Source organism: Rhinolophus sinicus, chromosome 18 (assembly GCF_057876585.1).
Source record: "Rhinolophus sinicus isolate RSI-liver-muscle chromosome 18, RSI-T2T, whole genome shotgun sequence".
NCBI classification, from domain to species: domain Eukaryota; kingdom Metazoa; phylum Chordata; class Mammalia; order Chiroptera; family Rhinolophidae; genus Rhinolophus; species Rhinolophus sinicus.
In genome coordinates, this window is record NC_142518.1 from 16,573,464 (window position 1) to 16,592,622 (window position 19,159).

The following is a 19,159-nucleotide window of genomic DNA, read 5'->3' on the forward strand; positions in this document are numbered from 1 at the left end:
TTTTAGGTTATCCATGGTTCCAATTATATAACATTGCAAAGTGACTGTGCTTGATTTTATGAGGTAAGATGGTTTTATGTCACATTAGCTAGCTACCCTTATAAATAAAATATTAATGAGTTTTCCATTGGAGTTGAAATGATCATATTATGGTATATTAAAGAAATTGCAATTAACTGTATCAGGAAATTAAATATTAGTGATTTTTAATTTTAACTTTTCTTTAATCTCTAAATCCACCGGGAGGGGGGGCGGGGGGCTGTATGTGTGTTTTTCTTAACAATTTAGGATAGTCTTTTGACTCAGGTTTGGTAATTTCAGTTTGATAATGATAAATGCAAAGTTATAATTCTTCATTAGAATATGAAGAATAACTAATGTGCTTGAAAGAGAGACTAAGCTCTTTGAGGAAAAACACACAGTCTTTGCTAGTTTAATCTCGCCACAAGCAAGCCTGGATCGTGGGCTAAGTGGTAGATTGAAAGGCTATTGCATTTTAGCCCTGATTATTAACACTTACGGTGTTTGTTTATCTTTGAGCAAGTCACTTAATCTGCCAGGGCCTCCATTTTCATATGTCCTAATAATAATGAAACCTCTCATTACAGTTTTTCAGAACACTTCCCATATATTCCCATTTGATCATCACAACAGTCCTGTGAGGTATGCATGGCAGATACTACTGTCCTCATTTTACTGAGGAGGAAACTAAAACTCAGAGGTTAAATGACTTGCCCAAGGTCACAAAACTATTAAGTGTCCAAACCCTGCTCTCTGCTTTAGATTTTTTAACCATTGCTCTTGCCACTAAATGCTTTCATCTTTATGTCTGCAAAATGGAGATCACAGTGATCTATTGCTTGATATTAATGTTGACAATATTGAAAACAAATGAATATAAAGCATTTTGTAGAAGTTCTCTAGAAATTAAAGCATACACACACACACACACACTGCATTATTTATAGATGCAATTAAAATGGATATTAACTGGCTTTAAGATTTCCTACGTTTTTTAAGGTTCTTTGGCTGTTGTTGATCATTTGTGTTTGTTAAACAAAGCCATGTGTCTCTTCTGAGGGCCTGGCCAGTGACACACAGTCATTGAGTTAGGCAGCTGCTTGGACTCAGCCTGGTCTGAGTCTCATCCAGAAACACTAATCGAATCAATAGCTTTTTAGGTAAGACTTTTATAAAACTTCGTATGCTTTTTCTCTGGACCAGGAGCCAAGATACCAGATTTATTTTATTTTATCTTACGTTACGTTTTTGGCAAGGACACCTGACTGTGAGTGCCATTTGTGGCATTCATTCAGAGTAATATTTACTGAGCACCATAATCTGTGCAAACTGTGTGATCTTGGTGAAGTCATTTAATCTCACTGGGCTTTCATGGATTCAACCCTGTACCTTCATTCTTGACTGCAGAGTGGACTAGAGTAGCGTTTCTTATATTCTGAGGAACTGCCTGGGAGATTGAAGTATGGGGAGGGAAGCAGTACCCTGGGGAAGTTGGGGCAGGCCCCGCTTCAACTATGCTCACCCTTCACCGCTCCAGAGCAGCTGCACTTGCCTTCATTTTATCTATCCACAGAGGCTCCTTAACCAGTTGCCTTTCTTCTTTAACTGTGGCCTTCTAGCCCTCTTTTCATATTGGCCCCAATCCTTTTCTAACCTAGATTCAGAGGATTATTTCTAAATTGCCATAGTCATAAATGGAGGATATTGGTGGACAATTGTACCGGAACAAGGGGAGAAAGGAGAAAAAAAGAAGGAAAATAAAAGAAATACATAGGAGAGATGGAAATAAAAAAAAGTATGAGTTGAGCGAGAAATGGAGCAAGAAGGAAAAGAAATGAAAACACATATAATGAAGGAAAATGGTATATTTGCCACCTGAAGTTGCTTTACTTAATAATTTTTTGTAATCATCCCTTAAATACCTATGCATATGGGTTTAATTTTAGTGAGCCTGGAATTTTACTTTCATGAATATTTTTCTTTTGTGACTGCCTCAATTGCTTTGTTTTTCTCTTATTTCCTTATTGATTAATTGATTTGGGAAGAGTAGAAAAGTTCTTGTGTTAAAAATGTTCATATCTGGTATGATTCAAAAATAGATTCCCTCTTTATTTCTTTATGTTACTGTTTGCGAAAACGGAGGAGCTAGTCTGTTTTCCTGGTAGAAATTAAATAACATTTGTGTTCATTGAGGTAATCATGAATGCCGACCAGAAATTTGTGATTTTAATTTTTTCTTTTTTAAGGTGCTACACACATGGATGGTGATCAGATTGTTGTGGAAGTACAAGAAACTGTTTTCGTTTCAGACGTGGATTCAGACATAACTGTGCATAACTTTGTCCCTGATGACCCAGACTCAGTGGTAATCCAAGATGTTATTGAGGACGTTGTTATAGAAGATGTGCAGTGCCCAGATATCATGGAAGAAGCAGACGTGTCTGAAACGGTCATCATTCCTGAGCAAGTGCTGGACTCAGATGTAACCGAAGAAGTTTCTTTAGCACATTGCACAGTCCCAGATGATGTTTTAGCTTCCGACATTACTTCAGCGTCAATGTCTATCCCAGAACATGTCCTGACAAGCGAATCCATCCATGTGTCTGACGTTGGACACGTTGAACACGTGGTTCACGATAGTGTAGTAGAGGCAGAAATCGTCACTGATCCTCTGACAACTGACGTAGTTTCAGAAGAAGTATTGGTAGCAGATTGTGCCTCTGAAGCAGTCATAGATGCCAACGGGATCCCTGTGGCCCAGCAAGACGATGACAAAAGCAACTGTGAGGATTACCTTATGATTTCCTGTAAGTCCTGGGGTGCAGGGATTGTCGATATAGTAGTTTATTCTTTTAGAAATTTTATTGGGGAATATTGGGGGACAGTGTGTTTCTCCAGGGCCCAACAGCTCCAAGTTGTTGTCCTTCAGTCTAGTCATGGAGGGCGCAGCTCAGCTCCAAGTCCAGTTGCCGTTTTCAATCTTTAGTTGCAGGGGGCGCAGCCCACCATCCCATGTGGGAATTGAACTGGCAACCTTATTGAGAGCTCGCGCTCTAACCAACTGAGCCATCCGGCCGCCCCTCCAGAAGCTCAGCGGCAGCTCGTTGTCTTCAATCTAGTTGTGGAGGGCGCAGCTCACTGGCCCATGTGGGAATCGAACCAGCAACGCTGTTGTTCAGAGCTCGCGCTCTAACCAACTGAGCCATCTGGCCGCCCTGTCAATGAATTTTTGAAGGCTGTCTTTCCTAACTTACACCAGGGGTGAAACTTCCTTGACTTCCATAAAATGAAAGTAAATGTCATAGACTTTCCTGCATTGTTTCAGTTTGGAGCCTGTAAGATAACTCAAAATTAAGAAAAGTGAAATGGTACAAGGTAAAGAGTGATTTCTCTTTAAGGATGCAATAGAAAGATGAGATTTGCTCAGTCTAGAACGACAAAGATGGAAAGGAATAGAACTGAACTTTGTGAAATCATGAAGGATGTGATTAGGCTGTTACCAGCCTTTATTTAAATTGGGAACCCTCTTGAAAGTTAAAAGGATTTCAACTTGGGGAAAAATGTATAACCAAACTACTTATATTCTTTTTTTTTTTTTTAAAGATTTTATTGGGGAAGGGGAACAGGACTTTATTGGGGAACAGTATGTACTTCCAGGACTTTTTTCCAAGTCAAGTTGTTGGCCTTTCAATCTTAGTTGTGGAGGGCACAGCTCAGCTCCAGGTCCAGTTGCCATTGCTAGTTGCAGGGAGCACAGCCCACCATCCCTTGCGGGACTCAAGGAATTGGACTGGCAACCTTGTGGTTGAGAGCCCACTGGCCCATGTGGGAATCGAACCGGCAGCCTTTGGAGTTAGGAGCATGGAGCTCCAACTGCCTGAGCCACCGGACCGGCCCCCTATATTCTTGTATATTGATGCACAGTACTACTTATGTAATACTTATGTGCATATATATATAAAACATTATTTATATAACATACAGTACGGGAAAGAGTTCTGGCATAGCTTTGAAACACAAATGATTCTGAAACATGATTTCAAGTATGATAGACTCATATTAGGTTATTGAAGATAGGTTATTGGGAGATGGGTACCTGGTCATGCCATTACCCGAGAGGAGGAAATAGGAGAGCCAGGGTAAAAAAAAAAAAAAAGTAAAAGAAGTGTTTGAATGTTGGGAGCTGTTTTCTCTGTGCAGCAAATTCACCTGCTGATATAGAAAGACCTGCAGTGGCTGGGTGGAAAGCTGAAGGGTGGTGGCAAAGGGTTGAAAAGCCTCTGTCTTAATGGGGATGGGCCAGGGCAGGAAGCTAAGAGCTAGTGAGAATTACACCGAGGGGCCAGCTGGGATGGGAGTCTTTTACGTTTGTATGAAAGACGCTCTGTTTGCTATGAAAATGCTATTTTTAAACACCACCGCCAGATTGTCTATTGCAAGACCAGGCAACCCAGGGGCAAGTCTGGAGAAAGTAGGGAGTCGGGTTTGTTGTGCTTTACAAAGGGAAGAGGATCTGGTGACGTACTTAAGAGAAAGTGCTCTTGGTTCTCCTTCTCTCCATTTTCTGCCCTTTCTGTCTTCTTAAACTTGGTTGCTAAAGAGTAAAATGCATTGTTTTGGTTTGACTTTTAGCTGCACACTATCTCTTGCCTTTCTTACTCTTAGAAGTTCAACCCTCCAAGAAAGTCATCAAAAAACCAAAAAGTTGCTTTAGTAACAGTTGCCATAGTGTACCAGATTGTTGTATCGCGCAGAACCCAGATTTGTAAATTTTTCATTAAAAATCTTATTTATAGTCATCTTTCTTTTAGGCCCTGGATTTCTGCTAATTTATATAGATTTTAACGTTCCTAAAAAATAAAGAGGACACAAACTACTGTTGTAGTGTATTTTAGTATATTTTATGTGTATATAATATACCTTTTTTAATACAGTTATAATTTATTCCCTTTCTTTTAAAGTAGACTGTTACATCTAAGCCCACAGAATACGGAGAATACACACAGGTTATGTTATTCCCCTGCTTTACTGTAATGAAATGGTGGTTGGATTGGTTTTAAATTGGGTTTAGGAATGGTGACTTTTGGTAGTATCTTTGGTCTTCTCTATTATGCAGGTACTTCTTCCCTCGTTTTTCTTCCTCTGCACCATCATCCCTTTTCCCTTCAAAGTAATGATCATGTTAAAATTTTTAATTTACTATTGGCTTTGGAATCAAACCAATTGAATGCTTTGGGATCTTGGGATTAATTAGCATTTCTCTTGTTTCTACCTCTTGGTAAAGGTACTTCTTTTATGCTGCATTTTGACCTAAAACCTACAGTGATTTCAGAAGTTTGGGATTGACAGGTTTGTGGTAAGCACGTAGCGGAGCTGTGTCCTGATTTCATCTGCTATAGAGAATGCTGAGATACCGTTGGTAACAGGCAACGGAATGCTTTCCATAATGTGATGGGAGATGGCAGTAGCTCTGAATTCCTATGATATTTATTTATCATTTCATCGACAAAGAAGAACATGAACAGATGTCCAAATACTTCTCTCTTTAAAAATGTCAGTAAGTCATTGAATCTAAGAGCCTAATAAACAGCTTTTATAAAGTTTTTAGTGTCCATGTTGTCAGATTTCTTCCCTCTGAAGGTCTCATTTAAAATGATGGTGAAGTAGCAGTCTTCATTCTTTATATGGCAGTAGTGTATATTGACACAAATGGTCGCTGTTAAAGGATAGCTGCCTTTGAGGTCAGGGTGACCTCTTTATCTAGTCTGCAGTTTAGATGTTATGATTGCTTCTAAATTGTATGTTTCTTGAGGACAGGAACTGTCCACTGCATCTTAGCCACTCATGTATCACCTGTGATCAAACCCTATGCATATTAGTTGTGAAATATGTATTGAATAAATGCGTATATAAATGCCATAGGTGAAAGTCTGTGGGCAACATGCCTCACCCAAGGTATTAACGGTACATTCGTCCTTCCCTGTAGCTGTTGGCTCTTATTTGGTTCTGGTCGAGCTAGATATGGTAGTATTGCTTTACAGTGCTTAGGATTTTTCTGGTTCTCTGAGAGGTGAAGTGTTTGGGTCGTGTCCTTGTTTATTTATTCAAGTTGTTTCTTAGTTCTTCTTCATCTGAGACAGCTACCAGACATCCCTAATTTTTTTGCAGTGGTCTTCAACCTTCTGGAGTTTCTCTTTGCAGCTGCATCGTCAAGATACTATTTTGTGAAACATCAGTTTGTACAGTAGGGAAAGTTGGAAAAGATCTGGTGATGATGAGTCAGGCACTGCCTTCCAATAGCTGCAGGAAACAAAATTGTCTTTGAGTGCTTCTGATATTAACATGATCAATGAGATGTCACTCTAGATCTTACTGACATCTCCCACGTCTTTTAATTAGAACCGGTAGAAGGTGAGCAGGAGTTAGGTGTTCCTTTCTAATCCTAGATTCAGCCCAAGTGTTGCAGTAACTTTTTTGGTAATAGCTTTATACACACACAGCATACAGTTCACCCATTTAAAGTGTGCAGCTGAATGGTTTTATATATTCACAAACTTGTGCAACCATCATCACAACCGATTTTAGAAAATTTTCATTACCCCAAAGAGAAACCCCATACCCTTTAGCTATTACTCCCATCAACCCTCTCCATCCCCTCCAATTCCAAGCAACCCCCAGTCTGCTTTCTGTCTCTATGAATTTGCCTATTCTGGACATTTCATGTAAATGGAGTCCTATAATACGTGGTCTTTTGTGACTGGCTCCTTTCGCTTAGCATAATGTTTTCAACAGTCATTCATGTTGTAGCATGTGTCAGCGCTTCATTCCCTTTTTTTCCCTCTGTTACTGGCACCACATTTCCTTTCTTGAAGAATCCAAGTTTTATTTGAATCGTCCCCATTTATCATTCCCCTTATTCAATCAGTAACCATGACCTATTAGTTTCGTCTTTGCAGTATTTCTTGGGTCCACATCTTTTCTTCCTTTTAAAAAAATTTATTATTCATTCTTTTTTATTACTGAATAATCTGTTGCATGGGTATGTATTTTAGTCCATTCATCGGTTGATAGACATTTGGGTTGTTTCCACTTTTCTGCTGTTATGACTATAATATCAACATTTGTGTACACTTTTTGTGGGCATATGTTTTCATTTCTCTTATATATAATACATATAAGAGTGGAATTGCCAGGTCATATGGTAATACTATGTTTAACCTTGTGAGGAACTGCCAGGCTTTTCTAAAGCGCTACCTAGTTTGCAGTCCCACCAGCAATGTATGAAGTTCCAATTTCTCCACATCCTCCACAGCACTTGTTAATATTGTCTTTTAGATCATGGCCGTCCTAGTGGATGTGAAGTGGTGTCCTGTTGTGGTTTTGATTTGCATTTCCCTAATGGCTAATGATATTGAGCATCTTTTCATTTACTCATTGGCCATTTGTATATATTCTTTGGAGAAGTGTCTGTCCAGATCCTTTGCCCATTTTTAAATTGAGTTATTTGTCTTTGTTATATATAAAAGAATTATGTATATATAATTCTTTATATAAAGAATTCTGTATTATATGTAAAGAATTCTTTATATATTGTAGATACAGGTCCTTTATAAGATACGTGATTTGCAAATATTTTCTCCTATTGTCAGTTGTCTCTCCTTTTTTTTTTTTAAGGAGGGCACAGCTCACAGTGACCCAAGCGGGGATCGAACCGGCAACCTTGGTGTTATTAGCATCGAGCTCTAACCAACTGAGCTAACTGACCAACTCTCTACTTTTTTGATAGTGTCCTTTGATGCGCAAAAGTTTTAAATTTTGATGAAGTCCAATTTATCTCTTATTTTTTTTGTTGCTTGTGCTTTTGGTGTCATATTTAAGAAATTGTTACTTAATCCAAGGTCATGTGGATTTATACCTGTTTCCTTCTAGGATTTTTATAGTTTTAGCTCTTATATTTAGGCTTTGATCCATTTTGAGTTTTATTTTTTTTATATGGTGTGCAGTGCGTAATTAACTTCACTTTCTGGCATGTGGATATTCAGTTACCCTAGCACCATTTGTTGAAAAGACTGTTCTTTCCCCATTGAATGTTCTTGGCACCCTTGTGGAAAATAATTGATTGTAAACATGAGGGGTTAATTTCTGGACTCTTAATTCCATGCCATTTATATGCCTATACTAATTTCATGCTGTCAGGAGTGAGGAATGGATTACAAAATTTACTACCCTAAATATTAAAGTCTAAAATTTAAAGTCCAGGCTAAATGCATAATTCAGTTTTTAAAAAATTAGCAAAATGAATGTGGTAGCAACATAATGCATTCTTATGGAAGACAAGGGTAACGTCAGAGAAAACATCTCAGAGGCCTCTGGAGCATGGGGTCCCATCTGCCAAAAACCAAACACTTGGCCAGGAGCCTCTATTCTAATGTAAACCTATATGATGCTTCATTTCTAATATACATTTTAATAAAATATTGCTTCCAGTTATTTTAAGCAGTTTTAAAAGAGACAAATTAACAAAAATCATAGCAAATAATTTAAGCTTAGAACCCTTTAAACTAGTTCGGTTAAGTGAAGGTATGTTACCACTTTTAACATGTTGATTATAAAATTAGAAATTTTGCTTTGTACAGACCATAACTGGAATAAAACTTTTTGATGACAGTGAGTGTGGAGTAATAATATAACTGTGTTCTCCCCATTTAGCTGTTTTTATATTCTAAGGCCAATGACTTTTTCATTAAGATAAAGTTATATTTAAAACACTATTTTCTACAATATGCAACTACTTTTATAAAAACTGAATGTTAATAAATCATTAGATTGCTTAGTTCTTAACTAATTCTTATTATTAAACTCTTTTAGGGTGGTGGCATATATATAATTTAAATCCATTTGAATTAATATTTCAAAGGAAGAGCTCAGGTGCTAATGTGTGCAGAATGCTTTTAGACTCATCAGATCCATCTTCTAATGACCCATGAGGCAATTGGCATTTCTATCAGAAGACGTAATTTAGTTTGGTGAAATTTGTTGTTAATGAAGCTCTCTTTTTCAGGAGAAAAATGTTTAGGATTGTATTTGTGGTTTGATTGCTATCAAGTCAATATGGATAATTTAAAAAAATTTTTAAAGACTTAAGTCTTTCTTATCCCAAGAAAGATTATTTAGTTGGATATTTGTAACAAGTTGGTAATAATAAAAATAGGTAATAGTAAACCTTTAATAAATAGTATCTCTACCAGAACTTAATATATATTGTTTTCCTTACAACAACCCTATAGTGTTCGTGTTATCACTATTTTACAGATTGGGTAACTCAGGCTCAGTTTAGGTAACTTGTCCAAGGTTACACAGTCAGCTAGCCTTAGGATAAAGATTCGAATTCAAATGTGTCTTATTCCAAAGTGTCTACTCTCCACTCACATACTGCCTTTCTTTGTGTGTGTGTGTTTATATGTATGTGCGTTTAAAGTGAATATTACAAAGCAGTAGAGTTTGGGATACATAGTGATTATTGGCGGATGGAGGAGCCCAATAGAAGTCCAGTGATTACTAAAATCCACAATATTACTGAATACCCAGTTTCAACAAAGGAAATAATTTGGAGGAGAGTTAAACATTTTCTTAGTTAACTCTTTATAGCAGAAGCCACCCATACAGCCTCTATATACCCTATTCCATTGTTTTTCTATCTCAAAAATGTTTTTTCCCCAATTTATGTTTATATGAAAAAGAGGAAATCATATAGAAACTATTTTTACTATTGTCCATGTTTACTTTTCTTACGTCTTCATTCATTCAAAAACATTTATTAATCAGCCACGATAAGCTAGGAACCTTGCTAGCTATTAGAGATAAACAGTGAAAATCTCTGGCTTGTTAAGAGTACACAGTCTTGGAGAAAAGGCAAACAGAAACAGGTAATTACAGTTGAGTGTGAAAAGATCAATAACTGGATATACAAAGTATTTTGGAAGCACTAAGGGCAGAAATGGTGGGAAATTTTTGGTACACTTGAGTGAGCCAAATGCTATGAAAGTGTTATAAACCAAAGTTCCGTGGAACCTTGGTTGAAGACATAAATGAATTTATTTCATCTCTCCTCCTCTTTATTTTTCCTCCCTCCCGTATTTTGAAGCAAATTCGACATACTGTTTCATTCATAAGCATTTCAATATATATTTCTCAAAGACAGGGATTTGAAACAAACCAATAATACCATTATTACATCTTTAAAATAATTTGGGGTGAACTCAATTTGAAGGAGGAATACAATGTTCAGTGGGTGGCTGAGGAGGGAGGAAGGGCACAAAGGAGGGCATATTTAAAGGCACGAGGTATGAAAGGTCTTTGTTCAGAGACTTTTTATTTGGGGTGCACATGTCTTTGGTGAGGAGAATGGAGGAAACAATAAGAAGTAAGAGTGGCAAAATAGGGCACAAATCATAAAGGCCCTTGAATACACTAAGAAGCCTGCTCTACCTTTCTGATGTAGGGAGCTGTTCAAGTGTTGAAAGCAGATTAATACTAAGATTTATGGTTTAGAAAGGTCATCTTAGTGGCAGTATTGAGAGTGGACATTGGAGTAAAATCAGAAACAAAAAGTACACAGAGTCGTTTAGGTAAGCAACAGATGATGATAATTTGAAAGTAGCTTCTATCAATAGAGTTTGGCAGAAACTGCTTCATGACACATTTTGGAAGTAGAATTTGGATTAAATTTAGGGTTGAGGAAGAGGGAGGGTGTGAAGCTCCCTGTCTGGTTTCTGGCTTGTGCAGCTGGGCAGATGGCAAGCCCATTAACTAGAGGCGGAGCACATTTGGACATGCTGGAGCTCTGTCTACAGGGTTGCTGTGTGCAGCTGTCAACTGGCCAGCTGCAGTGTGAATGGCACCCCTGTGGGTGTGGAGTGTGGAAGCCTCAGCTTTCAGTTTAGGTGTCAGTTTAGGTGTTTTGACCGGTTGGTCTGATGTTAGCTTCTAATTAAGCACAACCCTGGTCATAGTAGACATCCAATAAAAAGTGGTTCCGGGAATGACTGAATGAATAAGTCCAATCCCTTGTGTTTACTGCATAAATTCTGGAGATCAATACAGTCTAATGGCTTAGAATCTAATGATTCTAGGGGCTACTACCGTGTTTCCTTGAAAGTAAGACCGGGTCTTATATTAAGGTTTGCTCCAAAAGACGCATTAGAGTTGATGGTCTGGTTAGGTCTTATTTTCGGAGAAACTCAGTATAACCAGGGGCAGAAGGATTGGACTTCATGAAATCACGAAAATGAAGTGGTTAAAAAATAATAGATACAAAAATGATTATGGAGAAGATGAATATGTATAGGAGACAGATAAAGGAGACAAAGACATATAAGAAAAATCCAAAAGAAAGGGTCACAACCAATGAACTAGAAAAATATTTGTAATGGAAGAAATTTTCCTGAAATAGAGATCAAATCTTTTTTGTTTCAAGAAATTGACAGAATGATGAAACCACCAAGCCATAATCATAGTAATGTTTAGTGAACTTTAAAACATCATAGGGACATCCACACAAAGACTGTGTTAGAATACAGTGGAACATCGTCTACAAAGTTCTGAGAAAATGTAACCCAGTAATTTTATACTCAGCCAAAATGTCATAGATTGACATTTTTAAATATTTAGGAACTCAGAGACTGTAGTATCCATTAGCCCTTCTTGACAGCCTTATTTGATAATGAACCTAGTGAACCAAAGGATCAATCAATAAAAAGAACTCTAGAATGGAGAAATTGTGATAAAAGGATTTGTAGTGAGTATTGAATTCACTTAATATAAAACTAAAATATTGGGAAGTGGAGGGGTATAAATGTGTTAATTTCCACATCTTTCAGGGTGACAGTAGATACTTGGCTTTAAAATTAAGTCATGTAGGACAAGCAAAATGTGACTTTTTGTTTTTATAGTTTTCTTTACAGGGTTAAGAACTAATTATGACTAAACATTTACTTCAAGATCAGTATTCATATATTTAACAAGTGAACATTGTGTGCTTTCTATATGTCAGGCAGTATTGTAGGCACTTGGAATACATCAGTGAACAAAATAGATGACAGTCCTTTTCCTTGTTGAGAATTATATTCTAGCAGAGGTACACGGGCATAAATGATAACTGCTTGGGGAGAAAAAAAGAGAATAAGACAGATTTGGGGCTACAGAAGTAGTCAGGGTTTGCTGAGATGACATTTGAGCAGAGACTTAATTGTGAGGTAGATGTCTCATAGACATCAAAGACATGTACAAATCTGAATTTGGGAAACGACTACAGTGGAAATGCAAAATTGGGCGTTGTTGGCATATAGATGAAATTTAAACTCTGAGACAGAATGAGATCACCAAAGGGATTGGAGATAAACCAAGACCGTGGACTAAGGCCCTGGGGTTTGCAACAGTAAGAGGCTCCTGCAAAGGACGGAGGAGGATGAAACCCAGAGCTTGGGTCCTGGAAGCCGAGTGGGGAAAGGGAAGCACAGAGGAGAGTGCTGCTGGGACAGGTGAAATGAGGGTGAGCACGGGTGACCTTGATGAACAGTTTTGGGGACGTCACGGGCCTGACTCAAGTGAGTTTAGAGGATGTGGAATAAGAGTTGGAGAAAAGGAGGTGGCAAAGAAATGGGATGAGAGTTTTTGTTTAAGTGGGGGTGGTGGGGGATAGCTTTGGCTGTATGCCAATGAAAGTGATCCAGTGGAGGGTGGAGGGGTAGAGAGGGGAGAGGTGCTGGAGCAGTAAGGAAGGGGCTTTAGTTAGGAACACAGCTGGTTTGGCTACAGTTAGAGTCCATGGCTTTAGCTGCTGGTAGGTGGGTAGATGCTGTAGGCAATAGGTCTTCTGATTGTTTCTGTTTCCAGTGAAGTAAGATCACCTGAGAGCGAGGATGGGGAGGTGGTAATAGAGATTTGAGGAGAAAGGAGAATGTGGAAAACGGGGGAAAGCAGAAAAGGTCAACTGCAGCTTCAGGGTCATGAATTCAAAGTAAAACCGTTTGGGGAGGGGGGTGAGAGAGAGAAAGAGGGAAAGAATGCTTCCAACCAGATTGAGCTGCACAGGTGCTTGTGCAGAGACAAAGAGGAAAATTGCATTTAGCCAAGTTTGTGGTTAGGCCAAGCCAGTGTGATGAAATGAAGAGGGGTGGGTGGGGCAAGGGATTAGAGCGCCAGGGAATGGGAATGGGATTGACCACGGGTTCGAGTAAATGCTAATGTAATAATTTTTGTTTAAGACTAGCATGTTACAGTATCCACTTTTCATTAAAACTGTTCATACTTCCATCCTTTTATTTATAAATATGCATAGTAAAAACATTGTTTAAGTTGAGAGTACATGGGGTAGTCGGGGCTGCTGGGGGAGACAGAACTGAAGGCAGTTTGGTAAGAGGTCAGTTGCTAGATGGGAATTTGTATTTTACTTGCTAGGAAATGGGGGCACCGTTCTGTGCTAGAGAGTAAGGTGCCTGGACCTCTGTTTTGGGAAAGCTGACCGAGGGCAGCATCTAAGGGTGTGTAGTGGGATCTCTTTGTGATGTTAATGTACACTGCAATCCAGTAGCGTATTTTTCTATCTTGGCAAAAATTATAATGAAATTTTTCTAGAAGCTTAGAGAGGTGAGAATAACAAAACAATATCACCTATTTCATAACGTTATGAGGAGTAAATGGTATGTTTTAAGGGCTTAGCATCATGCTTGGCATGTGGTTGTGGTGGGTGAATGTTTGGTGTTATTATCTGTCACAATCACCGTTGTTCCTTATTGTATAGATTCCCCATGAAATGTTCTCCATATAAGCTTAGTTTTTGCTGATTTTTAAATTTTAGATCAATGTTCCTTTAACAAGCAATTTACTTGAAGTGGTGTATTTCCCCCCCCCCCCCCAAGTAATGTTTCTTTTCCAGGAACTACTGGGTTTTCTGAAATCTTAATGGACTATATTTTTAGATACTGTAGTATCTATTAGCATTGCAAATAACCATCCCCTAATTTTCGGTCTTCAGGGGATTTTACTGAAGCTCCTTTGAAGCATAAAATATGCCTATATTTTGCTATGGGTTTGCTATTGCTAATGAGATTGTTGCTAAGTCAAAGTTTTCTTCAGTTTTGAAATTTAAAATGCTAGATGAGATGTAAAGATAATTATAAGGCTTGAGGAAAGTGTGATGCCATGTTTTGTTTTTTTTTTTAAATAGAAAAAAACTGGGAAGGAAATTTATTAACATAATGATGGAATCTGGTTGGTGGGACTATTTGTAATTTTTTAAAATACTAAATTTTACATAGTGAACATACATTTCTTAAAACGTCAGAAGATAAAAATAAAGGTCTGGATTCTAAAGACAGGCACCTCCTTACTCTGTCTCCCACCCCTCACTAGTTCACTGACTTTGGACAGGTCATATACCATCTCAGAGCCTTTATCAGGAAAAAGTGAGAATCAAGTGAAATAAAAGTACATAGAAATGCTAAGGAAATTGTGAAATGCCATGTAAATGGTAGTTGTTATTAGAAGTAATCTTAATTTCAGGAAATTATGGTCTTCTATTTTGGAGACGCCTTATTCTAAAGCTCTAGTTCTCCATTACTACATTAGAAGAAGACACACAGAAATCATACGTACGATGACTCAGTTTTATCGAAGCCTTCTTTGTTTTTAGAAATTCATTTTTAATGGTAGCTTTAAAATCACAGTGAAATTTTGTATACTTAACAGGACCATCAAAATATTTTTTAAACAAATCACTAATGTATATTTCATAGTTGGAATAATTTCATAGGTTGAGTTGGTGGGGCAAATTCTAAAGGTGAATTCTCCTCTTGCCAAGTGACAGAATAGCTGTGCTCAGCTCAGATAAGCCTGTATATTTGAAATGTGTTTCCCACACATTTATGAAAGCAAACAGAAAGTTCTTTTACTCCAAGTTACAGTTAAATACATGACATTTTGCAAGCTCCAAAGTGATTAGATTTTCCAGTCATCAAAGGTTTTATCTTATTAGTACTGACAAACTAATGTACACAAAAACAGCTAGTCTGACCTTGTTCTTTGTAAATACAAGGACATTTGATCTTCTAATACTTGTTAGAATCAGTTTTGACAAATCTTGCCAAAAGAGGCCAAGCTTCATCAACAATATCAACTGTCAGAGAGGAGTTCTCTGAAGATACAACAGATTTACTGAGGATTCTCCTGCTAGTTTGGTGAGATCTTCATCCTTCTAATGCTATCTCGGTTTAACATTCCAAAGCCACTTGTAAGAAAATAACATTGCTTCCGTCAGCTGAGTATGCCATAAAAATATTTAGCTTTGAGAAAGGGTAAGTATACATCGGGCCAGAAATAAGGACATATGCTGGTTCTTTCTCCCTACAAACCATTTTTATAAAGCATAATCAAGAAACTTGAATTTAGGTAGTTATGTGCAGAGTTCAGAGAACCTCTCTCTTTTTTTTTAAACCGCAAAGGGTTTAACCAACTGATCTCTTTGACTCGTCCTATCATTAAGCTTGTCCTGGATCAGCTCGTTTTCTCTAGCTTCCCAACCTCTTAACTCACTGGTAACTACCAAAGTCCTTGCGTCCTATTTCATATCCGCTGTTGAAGCCACCAGCCATGAACTTGTCCGACGTTCTGCATTTCCGCTTTCTCTAAACACAAAGTAGCTATGTTCTCATCTCCGTTTACCTCCGCGGGTCTCAGAAGGATAGCATATTTCTCCTCCTAGTCAAGGAAAATTCCTTTATCTTTGTACCTAGCTTCATCTCCCTTTTCTTCTGACATCTTGATCCAGAAATTTCACTGTGTCTGGCTTCAGCCTTTCACTTTCTAGTATATTTTCTCCCACAGATCGTGCATGCATGACTATTTTTATCAGTTAAACAGAAAATGCCTTGACCCTGCAACCCATTCTAGTTACTGCCCCTTTGTTCTCCATTCTAAGTTAGACTTCTTAAAGAAATTCACACCTTCCACCGATTGCTCCCCTCACTTTAATCTGACCCCGTAGAGCCTTCACTGCACTGCTTTTCACCAGGAACACCAGTGGCTTCTGGGTTACTCCAGTCAGTGCAGATATCTCTCCTTGACTCGCGTGCATGCTGCATTAGCCATGCACCTTACTAGGGATTCTTGGAATTTTTAAGGCCCTAGCTTCCTTCATGACTTTCCACCAACCTCTCCAGCTGTCCTTTCTCGGGTTCCTTTGTGAACTCCTTTTGTCCCTTCCTTAAACTGTGACAACTCCCAGGACTTCTTCAGTCTACACTTGCCTCACACTAAAGGTTCTCACTGTGTGATTGCAAGGCTTAGTTACCACGGAGCTGATGACTCCCAAATCTGTCGGCCTTTAGCTTTCAGACTGGAATATCCAGCAGCTGACTTCGCATCTCAGTCATTTATTGAATCATTGATTCATCAGTATTCTGAGCATCTACCACCAGACTGTCTTAAAAGATTGAATAATGAAAATACAGGTTCTGCTCTATGAGTGTGGAAAGATAGTGGGGGAAACCCAGATGCCAATGCAGTGAATTGTATACTCGGAGAGAAACGATCAAAGGGTGCTGGGAGCACAGAGGGAGAGGGGCAGGCACCAGTTCTGAGAGCTTTTAGGGACCTTAAAGTAATTAAACATGCAGGAAGAAAGATCCTTTTCCTCATTTCTCTTAACATCTCTTCCCACAGTCACTCAGTTACCTAAATCAGAAATCCCATAGTTATCCTTGGCTCCTCTGTCACGTTCAGTTTTCAGTTGGGCACCAAGTCCTACCATTTCAGTCCTAGGATAGGCCTCAAGTCCAGCCGTCTTCCCTGTCTGTACTACGTCTGTCCTGATTCGAGGCCTTGCCATGTGTCGCCTGCATTATTTCTGTAGACTCACAAGTGGTATCCTTGTTTTACGTCTTGATCCCTTTGGCTCTACCTTTCTTAAGGCCAGTATAGTGTAGAAAAAATGGCAATCTTACCCTGTCACTGATTGGCTTAAAAGTGTCCCGTCACCTATAGCAGAGGTTCTCAAACCTCTGATCAGAATCCCTGGTGCAGGGAACCTTTAAGTCTGTCTATATATCAGGCCCCATCCCTATAGATTTTGATCCTGTAGAACTGCTGGCACTGGCCAGTGTTTTTAAGTTCCCTAAGAGATGTTGACACCTGACCAGATTAAGAAACCTCCAGCTTACCAGGATCAAGTCTGAGCTTCTCTGCCTGGTTGCACAAGGCCTTCCGTGACCAGGCTTTGTCTTAACCATTGGCCACATTTCCCAGCATGCCCTGCGTGTTGAGTTAAAAATCATTCAATTTTATGTGAATCAGGCTAAAGATTATATTTATGAAAAAGACTTGAAAACAGTAACCTTTTAAGTATCCACTATTATTTGTAACGTGTTTCCTGCCTTTTTAGTGGATGATGCTGGCAAAATAGAACACGACGGTTCCTCTGGAATGACCTTGGACGCGGAGTCAGAAATCGATCCTTGTAAAGTGGATGGCACTTGCCCAGAAGTCATCAAGGTGTACATTTTTAAAGCTGACCCTGGAGAGGATGACTTAGGTAAGAGGAAACCTTCAGCATAGTATACATCCTGATAACTTTTGGGTGGTTTCGATTGAGAACACTTGAAATCTTTTGTGAAGAGGACTTGTAAGCAAGGATTCCAATGTAGCAATAGCAAAGTATGTCAAGTGTAATAAGTAAAACAGGTAGAAATGAAGTTTTCACGTGAATTCTTGGAGCTGTCATCTTCCCTGATAGGTGGCACCGTAGACATTGTGGAGAGCGAGCCTGAGAATGATCATGGAGTTGAACTACTTGATCAGACTAGCAGTATTCGTGTGCCAAGGGAAAAGATGGTTTATATGACTGTCAATGACTCTCAGCAAGAAGATGAAGACTTAAGTAAGTAGGTGGCCTTTCTGTGGGAGAAAATTTTATGTTCCTGTAGCTGTTTTTTAAAAAAATATAGCCAGTAATTGAAGGAAACAAGTAGCATTATTGTAGAGATTATTACGCTGCCATATTCCAGAGTAAACATCAGTGACTCATTATGTATGCTTAGAATGTTGCTTTACAAACAGATTATGGCGAAAACCAAGAATTGAATGATTCACTAAAATACTTGGGTGCTTACTATGTGAAAGTGCTGTTGTAGGTATAGAACATCTGAACCTTCTTTGTACTTATCTATTTACTGCATTCAAATGAAATCTTTCCCGGGATCTCTGTAAACCTGGCCACAAAAGTTTATATGATTTTCTACTTAGATGTTGCTGAAATTGCTGATGAAGTTTATATGGAAGTGATTGTAGGAGAAGAGGATGCTGCTGCCGCAGCGGCAGCCGCCGCCGCACATGAACAGCAAATCGATGACAATGAAATCAAAACCTTTATGCCAATAGCATGGGCAGCAGCTTACGGTAAGTCGCATAGCAGCTCTTAGGATTGACTTGGTTCTTGAACATGAATTCATGATTGAAAGATGGTTTCTGTGGTCTTAGGTTTCAGAAATCTGAAATACCAGTACCTTGTAAGGGTTATTTGATTTGGACAAGAGTAGAGGAAGATTTTATAAAGTCTACTTTTTGTCTTTATTTTTAACAGGATTTTCCTTCATGTGTATATTACGTAGAAGGATATACTGCAAGAAGTACACAGGCTTTCAAGCTGAAACTTTTCATCTTGATTATATCTGGCCCAAGCTTTACAATTTTGGGAGACAACAAGGGAGTCCATGGGGCAAAATGCTGACATGTGTTTTTTAGATTTGGAAGCTAGGCCATTTCCTACGGGCTCACTAGAATAAATGTGGTCATGAAACCCATTACTTAGAATGGGGAATTTGTGTCATTCATGAGTATCATGGTTTACATTTTGTTGTTGTAGTTAATAAAGAATCCCTAATTCTTTATAATTTATAATACAGTATAATTTTGTTTTTTAATGCGCATTGTTAGGTAATAATTCTGATGGAATTGAAAACCGGAATGGCACTGCAAGTGCCCTCTTGCACATAGATGAGTCTGCTGGGCTCGGCAGACTGGCTAAACAAAAACCAAAGAAAAGGAGAAGACCTGATTCCAGGCAGTACCAAACAGGTGAGGGCAC

At 38.5% G+C, this 19,159-nt stretch overlaps 1 protein-coding gene across 6 annotated transcripts in view; it reads left to right on the plus strand.

Annotated features, from left to right (window-relative positions):
• ZFX (zinc finger protein X-linked) overlaps positions 1 to 19,159 on the plus strand; it is a 44,093-nt gene that overhangs the window by 18,569 nt on the left and 6,365 nt on the right. For 4 of the 6 annotated variants that reach the window (XM_019713805.3, XM_074324329.2, XM_074324328.2 and 1 more), the window contains 5 exons: positions 2,268 to 2,828; positions 17,459 to 17,608; positions 17,810 to 17,953; positions 18,319 to 18,471; positions 19,009 to 19,149. In XM_019713805.3, coding sequence (XP_019569364.3) covers positions 2,268 to 2,828; positions 17,459 to 17,608; positions 17,810 to 17,953; positions 18,319 to 18,471; positions 19,009 to 19,149 — 1,149 coding nt within the window. Of the gene's footprint in view, positions 1 to 617; positions 664 to 2,267; positions 2,829 to 17,458; positions 17,609 to 17,809; positions 17,954 to 18,318; positions 18,472 to 19,008; positions 19,150 to 19,159 lie in introns of those variants that run through there. The other 2 variants (XM_074324330.2, XM_074324331.2) reach the window with 2 other exon arrangements.